We start from the raw sequence: 18,430 nt of genomic DNA, 5'->3' as shown, positions 1-18,430 counted from the left end.
CACACTTAATTATTACTCATATCAAACACTCAGAGCTTGTAATTCATCCTATAAGATTGAAAACTCTTTTCTATGGACAGAGATCACAGCCAGTGTCTCTGGGGGCTCTGTCCAGGGGGGTTCCTGACCCCTGCCAGGGTCCCAGACCTGCCAGGGCAGCCAGAGGGAAGCCCTGGATTCCCACAGGGTTCCATATGTCTTCCTCTTCCCACCTTCCTCTGTGGTGCTAAGCAGATACTTGTCGATTAATTAAGCAAATCATCCAGCATGTATGGACCTGCAGGTAAAGTGGCCAAATTTCCTTCCTAAGTGCTGGCATTTCTCGATCCTTCAGAGGCAACAGGAATTTTCAGCCAGGCTTCTCCAGTGCTGTACATACTAGTACAGAAGCCAGTGAGTTTGAGTGTTCGACTGACCTGACTGATTGCATCCCTCAAGGCAAACATTTTGTTTTTAATTGAGTAACTGAATTGTAAGATGAAAGAAGGCAAAGGCAGTTATGCTCCAGTGGAAAAAATATCCATATTATAATGAAAACTTTAACCTCTTTACTCTTATAAAGAGTAAATACCAATCCCTTTTGCTGGATTTACAAATTCTTCAAAATAATTATTGGAATGGGGAGATTTTCAAACCTGATAATCAGGGTTTATAACGAACACACAAAACTTGTTGCAGATATATTAGATAGTGTTGCTAGCTTGCTTATTTTAATAAAAAGGCATTCCTGTGAAGTCCACAAAACTTGAACTAGTCAGCCAGAAGATGACTGCCAAGTTAGGAAGCTGAGTGAAAGGTTGTGGCTTTTTACAAAGAGGCATTCAGCTGCTTTGTGTCTTTATGCTTTTTTTTCCTTTAAGCAAACAAACAAACAGTGCTTGGATAGTAGAATCCAGAAGCTGTCGAGGTTTTGGGGAATATTGAAGGCCGCATGTTCTACTGACATTTTAAGTGGCACCTATGTATGTTTGGTATACTTGAAAGACAAGCTGTTTATCTTGATATTGGTGCTTCTTTGCTTTTGCCTTTTAGAACAGGGATTCTAAAGCTTTGTACTCGATTTCCACTGTAGATTTATTTTTAAGGTTTTTAATAAGAAACTTCTATTTCAAAGCTATAAAAAATATGGGACTAATGGGGATGAGTGGCGAGGAAGATTTTCTTGAGATGCATGGAGAAGCAGTAAATCACCTATGAACATGTAGTGAAACCACAGTTGTTTGCTTTCATTTCTCCAAGGATTTTTAGAGAGGGGATAGGGAGAAGCTGGGGTGGTGACAGGACATACAGCAGACAGTTCTTTGAAATTGAAACAAAGTATTTGACTCTTTGTGATGTGTTTTAAACTGAGATTGGGCCAAATTACATCAGCAAAAGCAAATGTTTGGCATGTGATTTGGTAATGAAATCACTTTATTTTCATTATCCTGGAGACACTTCCACAAACACAGTTTTTTCATCTTTATCAGTCATGAAAAGCAGTAAAGCCTGGCCAAAACAGAGCAATCAGACAGGCTAGATAAGACTTTTTAGGCATGTGGAATTTAATTTTTTTGGCTTGGAAGGTAACAGTAGCTTTACATCTGTATTTTAACAGAATCCTGCTGTTTCTCTGTCCCTGACTTAATGGCTTTGCAAGTAATCGAGAGAAGGGAACTGTCCCACCCTGACCTGATTTCCTAGATATTTTATGAAGATTCCCACAGGGAGTGACACACAGTTACTTTCACACAAACCACCACTATTGTCACCGCAAGTGGCTTAATTAGGTCTGAATGAAACAAAAGGTTCTAACGGGGTGTGTGCCCATGGCCCTGGCTCTGTAGGGCTTTGGGGTTTGGTTCTTTGAAGCAGCTGGGCTGTGTCCATCCACCAGCAAGTGTGGGAACCTCAGCCTTACTCTGGGGTCTCATGTGGTGGTGAATTTTTTTTTTTTTAACTCGTGCTTTTAAAGAAAAACTGCACAGGCTCTTGCTGTTTGGATTTAAGGCAGTTTATTGTTGGTTATCTAAAAGATTGTCTTCTCAGGCTGCGGCTGCTTGGTCAGCGGCCTGGGCAGAGGCTCACACACACCCTGACATCCTCTCTGTCTGGTGTCTTCTTCTTCTCTCCCCACCCAGGGCTGTTGCTGTCTTTTATATGATATATTACATATTACATGTTTATAGTTTTCTCTCAATACTTATTACCTATATTATAAAGTGCTTTTCTACTCTAAACTAATCTGTGAGTGCCAACATCACCAAGAACATGGAGGCAAGGAAGAAGAAGGAGGAAGAACAGGATCAGCCCACTTTCTTCTATTTTAGAACTTCTGACCCCCATGGACAAAGTAAAAACCCCTTCTGTACAAGTGTTAAAACCCCCCTGTACAATACTAAAAAAATTTCCCCTCTGTTTTGTAACTACATTTACTATACTATCTAACCTTTTGTGACTGCTTGTTCCACCTCCAAAGTTGGTAACTCATTCTATGGCTTAAACTCAAAATCACAGCTGTTTCCAGCTGTCTGCCAGGGTCTAAAATGCTTCTGACCAAGGCCTGGAACCTCTAAAAATGTCTGAGAGACATTTTGAGTTCCAACAAGCAAGGCTGCTGTGGAGGGCAAGGGGAGCTCCAGGGCAGGATGCTTTGCCTGGCTCAGGTCTTTCTCCTGCCTTCCAAGAGACCCTTGTGGTTGTTATGGGGTTGGTGCCAAATGTGGTCGTTAGGAGTTTGTTATTAGCTGTGCTTCCAGCTTCGCTCTGGTAATGTTTGTGTACTGATAAGTGAGGAAATGCATAACTTTTGCTACCAAGAAGTGATTAAGCACTTGGCTGCTAAACCCCAGATTTCAGACAATAAGGCAATTTCCTGTCTCCTGTAGCTGAGGTCCTTCCTGAGGTTCCCATGTCTGCCCTGAGAACAGGGTTTTGGGGATGTGGTTACTCTCTTTCTGCTGACAAACAAAATTCTGCATTATCTGCTGTTAAGGCCTCAGTGCAGATAGCTATGAATACTCTTTACTTAGAATGCAAAATACCACAGTTCTAAGATGCTATATAAGAAGAGAAAATGTAAAATATATTTGTAGAAGATTATTTTCATAAGCAATCGAGAAAATTTCTATTTGGTTCTATGGCTTCTCTCTAAAAAGCCATAATATTGATGGTATTCATGGTGAAAAAAAGAAGTTTATCTGGTATCTGTTGAAAAGAAAAAATAGAAATTCCCTTTTAATGCCCTTGAAACCAGTTTATTTTGCTTTATTTACTCTGCTACACTGATTAAAGGGGAATTATTTTTGTCAGACAGTTCTTGAAATTTCCACATTCCCTAACAAGTTTGCACTTAAATAGTTTGTTTCTACAAACAGTCAGCTTTCTGCAAACTGTTTGCTATCTCATGTCTCTAGGATATTTGTGTCTTAACCTGAGATCAACAGGGTAAAGTTGCTAGAAGCTACAAGGAGATGATGAACCTTCTCAGAAAAAATTTGGAATATGCTGCAGAAAATGATCTGGTGCTAGTGAGGACCCACACATCCAGCTACCTCCTTGGTGCAGATGAAACCCTAGCTAAAATATTCTGGCAGATAAACTGGAGCAAGTCCAGAGCAGAGCAGCAGGAATGGTCAGAGCTCTGCAGAAGAGGCTTCAATACCTTCACCCCATCTGTGCTAGGGAAGTTGGGCCTTCCCATGGTGGGGAGCACCATGAGGCTGCTTGGAGCACAACCAGAACTGCTGTGGCATTTCACCTTCTGTGTCTTGTGGTCTTGCTGATGCTGATAGATCAAGTTCTGATTAGCTTTTCAAAGTTTGCGTTTTGCCCTGGACATTTGCTGCTCCTGAAGAGCAGCTCGTGTTTTTCCAAGGACGCACTGTTTCTAATTGACAAAGCAGCCAAGAGACACTGCCTGACTTGTCTTGCACCACTCTCTGGGTTTGTTCATCTGGCTGAGATACTGTCTGAGCAGAAACCATGTGGTTCTGCCATGCTGGGACTTAGCCTTGTGTTGTTTCTTTCTCCTGCCCCTTTGGAAGGCAGCTCTGAAAGGACCTGTGCAACAGCAAGCGTTCCTTCCTCCCAGTCCCGTCCTGCCTGCACTCTGCCTGCCATTCTTGCAGGATTTACAATTCAGATAAAATAACTGCTCCGGGGTAAATTGCGACTCAGATTAGAAAACATTGCAGGAGATGGCAGTGAGCTTCCTGCCAAGGACTACACACCCAAAGTAGTAATTACAAGTTATGCAGATCAGCAAGTGCTTGGTGGAAGGCAAAGACATTTCTCTCGGGTTTCTTCTCCCTGCGTTTTCTCTTACTTGTGCTTTAGCAAGGTGGGAAAAAATGGGATAGGGTAGGAAGCCATTCCTGGCTGGTGGGACTGCTGCTGGGTCTGGTCCCTGCTTGGTTCTGCATGCCCTGCCTGCCTGAAGGCACCTGGGCTAGGAAGTTCACTGCCTGTCAGCCCAGATTCAGCTCTGGTAGTGGCAGAACAAGCGTGGCCAGTGCTGTTGAGGCAGCTGCCTCCATCTGCATTTCACCCTGCCTGGAATGCGAAAACAGACTCATTAATACGTGTAAATAAACACTGGTCTTCTGTGTATGTTTATCTCCCTTCTGTTGTGTCGGATGTTGGTGTAAAAGAGATTTTGCACCTCGTGATGTGCAATTTGCTGCCGAAGTTTGTCTCCAGCTCTCTGCCTCTCTTTTTGAAGCATACTTATTTTTATATTTTTTCAGTATTTTATATTTCATTTTTGAGACTCTTTCCCTTAGTAATAAGGGCTACTATGTACCACCCTTGTTTTCAGCCAAAAAAGGTTTTGGAAATAAGAACTAGAGATGCTGAAATTTAACTTTCACTTTGTGATGTGCTGCCAGCAGCCTGGTTTGTAGGTTCTGTGACTGCTGTTAACTTTCCCTGCTATCAGAAGCCTTCTTAAAAAATATGCTAAAGGTAAATATATTTAATTCTGGTTGTTTGAACAATTCAAGTCCATCTTCCTTGCTGGCACTTTTGAATGCTGTGTTAACTAAGAGGTGCTGGTTGGTAATTCCTAGTGTTCTCAAATTTTAAGAAAAACTGTCAAAAGTAAAGGCATTGTCTACCTGTGGTAAACTGGTTTGTGCAAGGGACCAGTTAAACTAGAAAAAAGTCAGATTATCACTCTTTTTGGAGCTGTATTTAGATTTACTAGTTAAATGTCTTTCAGTGCTAGCAGTGGAAATTCAGTGACTTTGAAGGCTGCATGCTGAGCTGCAAAAAAAAAAAAGACTCCAAGAGCCCAGAACTGTTGCCTTCTGGTACTGTATTGCATTTTGAGCTTGTCTGTAGCTGATGTACACTGTTTAGGACAGTTAGGAATTATGGGATTAAATTATTAACATCTTTAAAAATAAATAAATAAAAAAAATTAAAATCTGGATTCTGACTCAGACCTGATGTCTATTTCTATATGAGCTCATTTACTCAGGACTGGTTTCTCAAAGCCACATCTTTAATGAGTGTTTGTTAACAATTCACCTAATAGAAAAATGAATTTTAGAACGTAATTTAAAATATTCTGTGAAATACCCTCAAAGTAAGCTAACTCACTATTTAGTTGAAAAGCCAATTCCCACATGGAAGCTCAGCTTGTTTATTAGACTCTTGTGATGCTTGGTTAAAAGTTCCAGGTTTCTCTGTAGATGGGCCAGACTGGAGGAATGGGGGTGTATTTTTAAAATGTGTTACCAAGCTCTTGCTGCAATAAAGCCATGGTTGTTGACCAACCTGCCTGCATGCTTTAGATGCTGTAGAGCATGAGAAATCCTTTCCTCTGGGTACACTCTGCTGGTTGCCCAGCAAAGCCCCTGTCCCTGGAAACCATGTAGAGGATGAACCATTTTCTCTGTATCACTGTTCACAAAGCTTCCAAGACTCATGGCTTGGTCTCTGCTGTGCTCAGAGGTGAGGCTCTTGATGCCTTTATTGCTTTATCTCTCTCCATCAGTTCTTTGCTTCTGGATGAATTCTTTGTTCCGTGGTTTTGTTTTGGGCTCTTTTTGCTAAGTTTTTAATTGTAGCCTCAGAGCACTATCTCAGTGTGACTGGCCAGGTACTTACAGGCTGCCAGCCATGTTCATGGCTGAGATAGTCAGGCAACATTCTTTCTGCAAGGTTTATCTTGTTTTCCTTTTGATTGTTTAAGCAGCTGGCCAAAAAAAAAAAGAAAAGAAAGCAATCTCTTCTGGGCTTTGGGTGTGGGCTTGTTTTTTTTCTTCCCTGTGTTTTAGTTACAATGAAAGGCAGGTAAGAAAACAGCAAACACACTTAATTCCTAAGGATGTTGGAAGGCTTATTTTATGCTTTATTTGAGGAGATTTTTGGATTAAAGCACTTGCCTGGTTTCTAGGGGATATGTTTACTGAAATGAGTGTAACATTTTTTTGTTAGTAATGTCTAGGTTTTTTGAATAACTGTAACTAGTGCAGAGCAACATGAAATTTCCAGGCATACTTTGCTGCATTATGACTGTCAATTACAATTTTTTCAAGAAGTGTTTTTGCAAATTGTTCTAAAAGATCTGAGATCAAGTCACCAGATTTAAATACAACAAATACCACCTGAGAAAGTTCTTCAGAAAAGCTCCAAAGTCCTGGCAGCTCTGATGCATCATGGAAGGCATTCTTGACTTTCTAACACCCTGAGTGCACACAGCCCCTCTTTAATGTGTGGCATAGCAGAATATGAGTTACAGGCGTCGTTCATACCATTGTTTTAATTTCAAACTGTGGAAAGAGCTTTTTTTTTTTTTTTAATACCCAGGTCTAATATTAGTACATATATCCATGTGACAGAGAGGATGGATGGACAAGTGTGTCCAAATACATCCAGGAATAATGAAGGCACGTACTTTTTTCCGTGCAGTAGCTTATCTTCTGAAAAAATCCCAGTAAAGATGAGCCAGATGAATGCAATAAATGTACTAATGTTTCACTTCTGGCATTTTGACTCAATAAAATGGGAGGGCAGTAAAGATAGATTCTCTGATCCCTGGATTGTGCTGCGTCCAGCTGCGAGTGCAGCAGCTGCTGGGCATGGGGCTGGGGAAAGAGCTGTGACCAAAGTCACCCCGTGTTAGGTGGCCTCAGATCCATGGCAGAGCCTTTGAGGGGAAAAAAAAAATAAAGCTGTGGCTCCATTTATGCCAATCACTGATCTGGGAGAAGACAAAACTGCACATTTCTGAGGTGCTCATGTGGAGTACAAAGGGTAAAATACTGGAAGGATTTAAAGCAGAAGTGGATTCGTGGTGAGGCACTGAATTAATGCATTCATGCAGGGTTTTGTTGCAATTAGGGGTGTGTTAGCCTCGCTGTTCCCAGGTACCTCTGAACTTCCCCAACAGTGGTATTTCTGTAATGTTTACTCTCAAAAAATGCCTGTTCAGCAAGATCCAGCTAGTCTTAATAATATTTTAAGGTAGATTTTGTGACCTATCTGTAGTGTATTTAAGAAGTGTCCACATAACCCTTTGGAGAGTTAGGATTTCTCATTAACATACATATAAGTCAATATTATTTCTGTCAAATGGCACATTTTTTAACCTTGCTAATTCTATAAGGAGCTCATACAACAGTACAACAGAGGGAAAACAACCCTTTTAAAGATTATATAAACTTTGTGGTCAAGTTCAATTAGCTCCTTGGCCTCCTCCCTCACTTTCTTGGGGGAGAAGATGGAAGAATTAATTTTTATTAAAAATAAATCTTCAGCCTGTGACATTTTAATGTTGTCTGAAGTGGCATATAGATTTTCACTTTTCAGTGTCTTCCATAATGATGTTTCAAACTTTAAATTGATTGTGCAGTGGGTTCGGGGTGCATTTGGCTGCAGTGTTGTATCCAGTGGCTGTCAGTGGATTTTTGTGATAAAATATGGGGCTGCAAATGGGAGATGAACTGTAAGTCAGTAAGTCAGGAATGTCCCTCTGAGCAGTCCTATTTTTGCCAGAAGCATTTTCATATCTAGTAAAGGGGATGAGCTGGAAAGCATTGTGGTGGAGAAAGCTCCTGGTGGCTGTCTGCCTTAGCTGCTTATGCAGCTATTTTTCTCTGGAGCCTTTCCAGGGGGACGGTTGCTGCTGTTCCAGAAAATGTGTTGTTTCTTGTGTTGCAGCACATGAAGCCCTTTCACCAATAAACATTGTCCAAATCCATGTAGGATGTGACCCTCTGGAATCACCAAATTAGTCCTTGGTGCACCCCTGGGTGTTGCACAAAGGCCTGGGCTGGTGTGAAAGTTGTGTTCTGTCACAGTCTCAGATCTGCTGACTATGGAAATGAATGTTTGCCATGGAAAAGCAAAGCACTGTCCCTCTGTGTCTTACAGGCAGAGCCTTCTGTCACTGGCTGGGGAGGCCCACAGCTGCTGAGGACACCTGTGGCTGTGAGGATTAGGGGGCTTTGAGGTTTGGGGGGAAAGCTACCCCTTTCTACTCATTCCTGGGACCATGATCCATGCCTGTCCGTCGACTTCCAAATGTTGGTTGGGCTAAAGGCAGCTCAGTAACCTGGGTAGATGGGTTTTGCTGTTTTTTCACCAGTGTGTGTGTGTGCATTTCCACTGAAGAGTGGCAGTGATGCTTCTGGCTTGACATGCCACAGGACAACAAAGGGTGTGCCTCTGTCTGTCCAACTGTTGTTGAGCTGGAGGCTAAAAATAATCCCTTATTTTTCACCTCCAGAACAACTGAAAGGCAGAAATGAGGAAATCTTGAATTCCTGGAATGACTGAAGCTTCTGTCTTCATCCCAAGGACAGGGAGCAGATCATCATTTAACACCCCTTTATTTTCCAAGATTAATTTAATATTTTGGTAGCTTGGGCAGGAGAGGAGTGAGGGCTTTAGAGTGGAATGACAATAGTGAGATAATGCAGTGGGCTGCAACAGGATTTGTCTTCTCTTAGCTATGCCAAGGGATGCTGTTTGTTGCATCCCTCACCCCCATGCTGCAACCAGCTGGTAGATTCCCTGAGCATGTAAATGCTGAGAGCTAATGTTTTTTTTACTTTTTTCAAGGTCAATTCAAGCCTTTCAGTTATAGTGGATGAGATTTTTTTTGTGACTAGATTGTTGTGGAGTGTTATTTTGAGGTACGTTTTTGGTTTTTTGTTTTTTTTTTTTTTTTTTTTTTGTAGTTTTTGTTGGTGTTGTGGGGATTTTTTGTTTGTTGGTTTGAGTTTTTTTGTTTGTTTGAGTTTTTTTCAATAAATACAGTGATAGTGTTCAGCTGTTAAACCACATATGATTTTTCCAAAATGGGATGCAGGTGCCTGGATTCCCAGGCTGCTGATTTAGTAGTGGGGGAAAGGAGGGATTGCAAGAGGCCTCTACATTGCATCCCTTTCCCTTTCCTCCCCTCCTATTTTTAGTCATATATTTGTACATTATATGCAGGAGATCATATCAAAATCCCGTGCCTGGCACAGAAGCTATTCTGCTACTATAGAGGTGGCTTGTGCTGCCATTTAACTTGGCACTGGGAATATTTCCTGGAGATTTTCAAGGCACTGCCATTCCTAAACATACTCAGAGAAAGTAGCATCTCTTACAGTCAGACTGACCCTTGAGTGGAATCAAGCTTATAAGACTTACCAAATGCTGTGTGTATTTATATTAGTAAATATAAGTGAAAATTTCTGATACAGTTAAATTGTACAAGGAAGAAATCAGTGAAGTTCTGTTCTATTTCCATCTGAAGATAAGTAATATATTGTGTACTGTGCTTGGTTGTAGTGTGGGACAAGAGTTATACAGAAACAACAGTCTTAGGGAACAGGACAATACTTTTTAACGGTATCATAGAAATAGACTATTTACTCAGCAATGTGAATAAAAAACTTCTATAAAATATGCATGGGCTTATTAATGTTTTGTCGTGAAGTGCAAAAATATCCACGCTTTACTTATTAAGTATGAATTTAAACTGAAATAGTCCCAAGTTAGTCACTAGGTAACTATTACTGGCCTGGAAACTTGCATTAGTCTATTTAAATGGGAATTTTGTAACTTAAATTCTTTCTGTTATTTTTTTTCTTGTTAAATCCAATGAAGCTCCTCTTTTGACAGAAAATATTCACATACATCTGCAGGCAGAAGTTCAGCTATTTGTACTAAGAGGTTTTCACCAGGAAAAATGTCTTCTCTCGGAATTATTATCTTGCACTAACATGGTATACTCTCAGTAGTAACACAAGATGTAAAATCCAACATGATCCTGATTCTTCAGGCAGGTCATAGAAGTCTGGTCATGGTCTTATTCTTTCAGCTGTAAAACTAAACAAGACTTTCTCCCTTCATTTCCAGCTTGAGCAAGAAATATGCAAAAGCTCTTTGTCTGTGCCTTTCAGCAAGGGTTACTTGGAATAATTTGTAGGAGATGCTTTGCAAAGTCAAGTTGCCCTTTAGCTTTGTAAGGGATGATCTGGCACTGTGGAAAGGCAGTAGATGTGTGAATGGTGATGGGGATGTCAAGAAGCCCTTGGCATTTGTTCATTCAGGATTGATTGTTTGAGACTCCCTTATGTGATGCCAGCTGTCATGATCTGTGTTATATTGCAAGAAATTAGTTTCAAAAGCAGTTCCCTGATGAGCCAGGAGACTGGGATAACAGGAGGGGAAAATAGGATGCCATTCAAAGTTTGTTCTAGTCTGGCTGCCAGAAGGTTTCTTCTGGGACTCTGTTGGCAAGCAGACCACCGGGGAGTGGCACGGGCTCTTCCCTTATTTAATAAAGATAGGAACACAAACATAGTAAGAATTACTTTTGCTAGGATTTTATGCTGGTTTTGACCCCAGAAGTTTCAAAATTAGATGAAGAAATGCCAAGAGTAAGTTCTACACCAGCAGGAAGCGTCCTCAATAAATCATAGGACGAATAGCTCTGTGATAGAGATAAATGTGTTTCTGGAGGTAACCATGGGTGGCGGCAAACACACAGCCATTTTTCATGGTGTATATATGAATTTTGTCAATGTGATAGGAGGAGAGGAGAGGGCAGAATCCTCCTTAAAATGCTAACATAGTGTGTTGCAAATCACCAGGAGGAACGAAGGGTTTTCTGTGTGGGTTTTGTTACTTGACAGGATCTGCTGTGACTAAATCGCCAAAGACTGCTATTTCTTTTTATTTTTTATTTTATTTAAAGTTGCATTTATTTATGTATAATGCAGCTTGTAAATGAAAAAAACCAGCCTCACCTTATCAGACCATGTAAGGGCTTTATTTGTAAAATGTTTCTAACTGCCTGCTCAATATGACTGGAAGCTGTGAAGGCTCAATTGAGTCACTCACTTGTCTGAGCTCAGAGTTCCCATGTTAATCACAAGAAGCATGTGCAAAAAGTCTGACCCAGATCCACCAGTGATCCTCTTCAGCTGGGCTACATGTGCCTTCTATTTTCTTCCTTTATATTGTTACATCTGTTGATTTTTTAAAAAATATTCATCATTCAGTGAGGAGTGTTCTTCTGAAATTGTGAATTAAATATGTTCTTTTAAGAGGAACAAAGCCAAGTGGCTAAGGCAACAGCCTAACTTTAAAATCTCTGGTTAACAAAACACTTGCCTAAAGCGAAGCCAAAGCACCTGACAGGAATTTTTCTTTCAATGGGAAATTATTAGAATTATTTATTAAATTGAAAAAAGACATTTTTGCACTTCTATGAATTGGGTTGGACAAAAGCCAGCACCGGATACTTTTTGCTCAAATCGTTAGATCTGAAAACAAATGATGACCAAACCAAAATAAATAAATGACTTTACTTTCCGAAATTGCAATGTAATGGGAACCAGACTGGAATCCAGCGAGCCTGCAGATAGAGCCCATGCTTGCTTTGAAACTGCAGTCAGTGTCTGGCTCTGTGTGTGGGACGCACAGGAGCATGTCTGGCCTCTGACACAATGGTCTTGGATTTGCAGCACAGCCCTGTGGCAAGCACATTTCTCTCCCTCTCAAGATTTTTCGTAGAGGTGCACAGAGAGAAATGAAAGAGAAAACAATTTCTATTTCTGCTCCTTGTTTTTCCTATGTGGAATGTGTTTGGAGAATTGTTTACCTGGAGTGATTGCTTGGTTGGATTCTGGTGAGGATTGTTTGAGCCTGATGGCCAATCCAACCCACCTGGGGCTGAACTCTCAGAGAGGGTCACGAGTTGTGTTAGAGATAGAGGAAGTAGTATATAGTTTTAGTATCCTCCTTTTATATAGCATATTAATGTATTATAGCATAGTTATAATAAAGAAATCATTCAGCCTTCTGAATTGAGTCAGACATCATCATTTCTGCCCATTGGGTTTGCCTGCATTTACAATACAGCCCAGCTTGGCTGTGCTGGAGCTCTCCCACCCTCCCAGACCCACCTTAGCTCTCCCTGCTCCAGCCACAGCAGAGCTGGATTGGCATGGATTTTGTGAAATCTGGGGGATTTGGAGGAGTAGAGGGGGCTCATAGGAGGTATGGAACAACAGCACTGTCCAGCTATAAGACTGTTTCTAATCAGTTTTTAGTAATCACTCAAGGAAATGTAAGCACTAGATATGCTTGGGGTTTAATTAGTTTGCTTTCTGGAAATCCTTTGTCTGTTGGACAGTGAAAATTTACAGCTGTCAACTAAAATTTGGGCAGGAATCTTCTGTAATTGTTTTGGAAGAGATTCTTTCCAAGGGTGCCCAAATTTAGATTTAAGCTTCTGAAGTATGATTGTCCTGAAAGTGAGAATGTTTAGCACTGGGCGAAATGGAATAGGACAGGATGAGTTCCCTGGCCCTGGCAGAGGAGGGCAAGTCTGCTGAGTTTCCTTGGCATGTCCTGCTTTACATCAGTAGGTGAACCAGGCTGTTACATCCACCCTCACTTGAAAGAGAGTAGCTAATAGAGTAAAGCTACTGGCTTATTGTAGGTTTGTTCAGCAAATCTAGTAAATGTACACCCATTTCCTCTTTAAAATAAAAAAAGCCTACAATAAGACCACTTATTTCCTTTCCCCTCCCTTTTACACAACTGTAATGCAGTTGAGAGAAACAGCTGCAAGCACTTGAGAAACACTAAATGGGGATTAGAAATGTGCAAGCAGATGCTCAAAAATGTTTCGTTTTTTGCTGTTTTTTTCTCTTCTCTTCATCAGATGCTTTTGTGTCTGCATTAAGCACAGTTTATCCTCTTTTGAAATAGGCTGAACAACACATGCAAAATGAAATTCCTTTTTGTTGATTGAGGTAAATTACTTGTTTGTGCTCTCAGTAGTGCAAGTGCAGTTGTATTTCAAGTCATACACCAATAGAGTAAGTTGGAAACTGTGTGTAAGTAATACAAAACCCTGTGTGACACTCCTCCTTTTCTCTGCCAGTGTTTAATTATTGGGGGTGGCCCCTGTGGCCTGAGGACTGCCATTGAACTTGCCTTCCTGGGAGCCAAGGTTGTCGTTGTGGAGAAGCGGGACACCTTCTCAAGGAACAATGTGCTGCATCTCTGGCCCTTTACCATCCATGACCTTCGGGGACTGGGAGCAAAGAAATTTTATGGAAAGTTCTGTGCAGGATCTATTGATCACATCAGTAAGTATCTGAAGGCATGGGCACTGTTCAGATAAGAGGTTACCAGGATCAGAAGATTGGTGGAGACATACTTGATTTGGTAGAAATTTCATCTGCCTTAACCATGTGCCAATGCATGTGTGCACACAGAGAAGAAGAAAAATTGTCTCATTTAAGCAAGGTGGAAATAGAACAAGTTACAGACTTATGGAGCAGATATTTTTTGTTAGTGTGGTATGGTTAAACAACAGGTTTTGATTATGAGGTATGAAGAATATTGATATTTATTCCAGTATGTTGAAGGTAGACATAAATAATAGAGTGAACTATTTTAAAGGGAAATGTGCTGTAAAATTTTATATTCTAAAACATGCTGGTTAGCAGATCTTTTAAATGTCATCAAGAGGCAAACCTCTACAAAAGCATTCTAAGAAACTCAACCAAAATTAGTTTTGCCAACAAGATTGTGCTGCAAGGGGAAAAGGAGGTGGAAGAGAACAACATCCTGTGGTGGTTGCTATGTTTGCATTCATTACAGTATGGGAAAAAGAAATGCTACACACTTGTGTTAACAATGAATTTCAGTTCTGTGGCAGCTGGGGTTGCTTACTTATCAAGCACATCTTTGTCGCTTGCTCTCCACAGGTATTCGACAGCTTCAACTCATCCTCTTCAAAGTTGCACTTATCCTTGGAGTGGAAATTCATGTGAACCTGGAATTTGTGAAAGTCCTGGAGCCTCCTGAAGATCAAGAAAACCAAAGTATTATCATAATGCAGTTCTTTTTGCAGCAACTTCTTTTTGTGCCAGGTGTTATGTGAAATCATACAAGGCAGTAAAATGCTGTTTAAAGAAATAAAGAGTTTTTTTGCTCTTCTTATTCAGCCAGCCTTGTTAGGTGAAGTTCCAGGTGTGATAAGTATCAGTGTGACAGAGCACTGATAAGTCTTAAAGCAAAACCCAGGCTGAGAAGCTGAAGTTCACTCTGCCTTCTGGCATGTGTTTGAGGCTTCGCAGGGAGTCTGGTGTGGCTTCTTGGGATCTTCTTGCAAAAACAGATTTTGATTGATAATATAAATATTGAGGATTAATTAAGTGCCCAGGGCCTAGTTTTGTGTTCACATTTGATATAACTCCCACTGGAACACAGTCTTGTCAGCATTCTTATGCAAGACTTTTAAACAAACAAACAAAAAAAATCTGATTTTCCAATTTCTTTTAATATTAGTTTTTAGGATGTAGTATCACTAAAGTATTTTAAAATTTTAATTAAAACACTGTGGTATCCCTTCAGAGGGTCACATAGTGGCAGTAGAACAGGTATATTAGTTTAAGTAGTTAAAATATGTATAATTTAAAAATATGGACAGTACAAACACTTTCACATAATCAGCTTTGTAAAAATATTAAATTTAGCATTGTGTTAAATGCTAAATTTAGCTTTGTGCTTAATGCTTTCATTTAATTTCCATTTAGAAGGCAATTAAAAGCATTGATGATAGAATGCTCTTTTTCCTCTTTTAGTAGCCAGCTCTTCCTTGCTGTAACCACATGTATGTACTGCCCTGGTAAGGTATTTCTGTGAGAATCAAGTGCTTGAGCATCTTCTTGTGGTGTGGCTCTGAGATAAAGTTACTGCATTAGGTGATCCAGGGAATGAGAAATGCACCCTTTATCTCACTGCCCTTTGCTCAGACTCTGAAATCACTTCTCTGTTGTAATACTGAAGAATTAATAAATATTATTTGTGTTTTCAGAGATGGGTTGGAGGGCTGAATTTCTCCCCATGGATCACCCTTTGTCAGAGTATGAATTCGATGTTATCATTGGTGCAGATGGCCGCAGGAACACGTTAGAAGGTGGGTGAATGTGTGTTTTTTAGCCGTATCAGTGGTCTTTAGGGTACCTTGAAAGATCTGAAAGTCAGAGGAGAGCACAAAGCAGCAGGCTGCCTTTCAATCCACAGATGTCTGTGTGAAAGCTGTTATTTTATGTGGTACCTTTTGGTTTTGTTGTTAAGTCCTAGCTCAAAATAAAATACATTCAACGTCATTTCTGCTTCTGAGCTCTGTCTATTTGCACTGCCTACAGAATGCATTGTGGTGCCATTGGGCTTGCTTCAAGGTTTAGTAATGATATGATGATTTAACTTGAAGGAAGCTGACAAGATGTCAGGAATGGCACAGCCTTTGCTGTTGTGCTGTGAATTTGCCCTGTGTGTTTGAACTCCTGACCAAAAGGTAACTGTCAAGTATTTAATGAAGGCAACAGAGGCTTTGCTTCTTTGTAAATGAGACTGAACTTCAGAAGCAGTTCCTCTAGAAACAATAGCAAAAGATAATAAATAGCTCTAAGGTGTGTGGGTGTAGAGGGTGTAAATGTTTCCTGAACTTGAGTCACTGCTGAGAATTCAGACCACCTGAGCTGTGTTTCTTAGAGAGACACTGGTTAAGCTGCTCCTGCATCACAGGAACAAACCTTTTACTTAATTATATATTTCCCTTTTAACTCTAATGATATCCATGCTAGTTTCCATTCTCTAAGTACACTTTTTCCTTTTGTTTTTATTAGCTTCATAGTTTGTCTGCTTATTCTTTCATCTGCCAACTACAGTGTGCTTACAGTTAATTCCTTATGATGCTGTACTATATTGTTGTCTGGCTGTCCCCCATAAAAGACTATTTAAATAGTCAGGTACCAGCAAAACCTAATTATTCTTACCTCACCTGCAGACTCTATCAAGAGGTTAATGTTTATCATCATACCAGGATCTAGGGGAGTGATTGGTGCACTGAAGATATGTACAGAAGCCTGTGTTGTCATATCAAATCTATCCCAATGAAATAATGAGAGCATATCAAGAAGCACAGAGACAAAAATCCATAATCAATTTATTTCTTGTTATAATATAACATATTCATATGATGTCATCTGCAGTGGGCTAAGAATACACTAAGGATCCTCTGTCCTATTTCATAATTTAATTACAGATGAGGGGAACATACAGATGGAAAAACTTCAATGTGTGATTGTAAGATTGTGGCCCAGGGGTTTTTTTTCAGTGAAAAGTGAAAGCAGAGATGGAGTGAGGAGCTTCTTGGTTGGTCTCACCTTGGAAATATAACAATTAATCCACTGAATATTTTTCAATTCCGAATATCTGTGAAAAATCTAAGCTGGTAGTGTGTGCACCTAAGCACTGCTACAGGGGTTTCTACTTTTCACATCATTTTCTGCTGCTTTTGACTGCTTGTGTCTTGCATCTTTTTCAAGAGCTGTTTACCACCTATATAACAAATACCTAACTTGCCATTTAGTAGGTTAAAAATGTCTCCCTCCACTGAAATTGACCTATTCTATTCCCAGACATGTAAAAAAAAATTCCTTGTTTTTCTTTAGTCATAGCTTTTCTTAACTTCTTCCCTTAGTTCTCCACCCAACCATTTTTTAATGAAACTTTATCTTGAATGCAGTGCAGCTCTAGTTTTGCAGCTGAAAATGGGAAGAATAGACTCTGCATTCAAGGGAATTTTGGAGGCACGGTGGAATCTACTGATGGTGTGTTGTTTGATGAAGTGTAGGAAAGATACTGAGCTGTCTTGAGCTGATCCTCCCTGAAAGTCCAGTCTGAAGTCTGCAGTGGTTTTAATTCCTGTCTTTGCTCACCAGGCTTCAGGAGGAAGGAATTTCGTGGAAAGCTGGCTATAGCAATCACTGCCAATTTTATAAACAGAAATACAACTGCAGAAGCCAAGGTAGAAGAAATTAGTGGGGTTGCTTTTATCTTCAACCAGAAGTTCTTCCAGGACCTGAAAGAGGAAACGGGTGAGTGCATCCTCATTTTTTCCACTACCAAATACAAGAGGCAGCAGGGGAACTCTGTGTGCCAGGCCACCCTCGTGTTACTGGTAACATCAGTTTTGAATAATCTGTGTAAAAAAATTTTCAAGTGATAAAATATTGTTGATGTCAGAAGCTTGCAGATGGAGGTCTCCATTTATGGTACAGTGGGATATTTTTTTAGCTTGGGTGTTGCCACATCATGGCTTGTTTTAGTGTTTAAATTTTTCTCAACTGCAAAAATGTCTGCTACGTTGAACAAATTTGGAAGAGCATTTTCAGGGCCCAGAGATTATTTCCCTTAAGACATGATTTGTTTTGTTTCTATCTGTTCACATGCTGAACAGCCTAAACCCTTTGAAAAGGTCTCTGCCCTTTTGGGAGGAGTTTATTCTTGCTTTTTGATGTGTGGAGCTGATAAACTGAGAAGTCCTAGAATCTGCCATAAATACTAAAAATATGAACTGTGAAATACATCTTAATGGAAAGGAAGATGAATCAACTCTATTCTTGATTTACAGCTGATTTTTAAAAAATTACTATTATGATTGAAACCAAACCCTCTGGTTAGACCCAATGCCAGAGCCCTAGCAACCCAAAAACCACTTTTCTCCCTTGGCACCCAGTTCTACCTCAGGAACAGTTAATGCTGTAGTTAACTAGCTGTTCCCTGAAAGAATGCTGAATAACTTTCAACTGTGCTGAGAAGAACTCCTGTTGGGCGAGACCACTCTCCTCTCTTGTTTTGTTTCCTAGCATTTTGCCCACTAACCCTTCATCCCAGCTGCGAGAGTGGATGCATCCCAAGAAGGAAAGGCACCTGCCAGGATCAATCCCACACTGTTAGTAAATTATATAGGCAGGGCACTGCATTTGGTGACAAATGTGTCTCTCTTTTCAGGCATTGACCTGGAGAACATTGTTTACTATAAAGACAGCACGCATTATTTTGTGATGACAGCAAAAAAGCAGAGTCTTCTGGACAAAGGAGTGATTATTAACGTATGTAAAAATGCTGGTTAAAC

At 40.2% G+C, this 18,430-nt stretch overlaps 1 protein-coding gene across 10 annotated transcripts in view; it reads left to right on the top strand.

Annotated features, from left to right (window-relative positions):
• The window catches only part of MICAL2 (microtubule associated monooxygenase, calponin and LIM domain containing 2), a 119,563-nt gene that overhangs the window by 29,126 nt on the left and 72,007 nt on the right, over positions 1–18,430 (top strand). For all 10 annotated transcript variants that reach the window (XM_085579743.1, XM_085579750.1, XM_085579747.1 and 7 more), the window contains 5 exons: positions 13,379–13,586; positions 14,211–14,327; positions 15,323–15,424; positions 17,235–17,390; positions 18,307–18,407. In XM_085579743.1, the coding sequence (XP_085435869.1) occupies positions 13,379–13,586; positions 14,211–14,327; positions 15,323–15,424; positions 17,235–17,390; positions 18,307–18,407 (684 nt within the window). The remainder of the gene's footprint in view (positions 1–13,378; positions 13,587–14,210; positions 14,328–15,322; positions 15,425–17,234; positions 17,391–18,306; positions 18,408–18,430) is intronic.

Source organism: Lonchura striata, chromosome 5, assembly GCF_050655825.1.
Source record: "Lonchura striata isolate lonStrDom1 chromosome 5, ASM5065582v1, whole genome shotgun sequence".
Classification (NCBI taxonomy): Eukaryota; Metazoa; Chordata; class Aves; order Passeriformes; family Estrildidae; genus Lonchura; species Lonchura striata.
The sequence above is the reverse complement of the archived record's forward strand: the minus strand, read 5'-3'. Positions and strand labels throughout refer to the sequence as shown.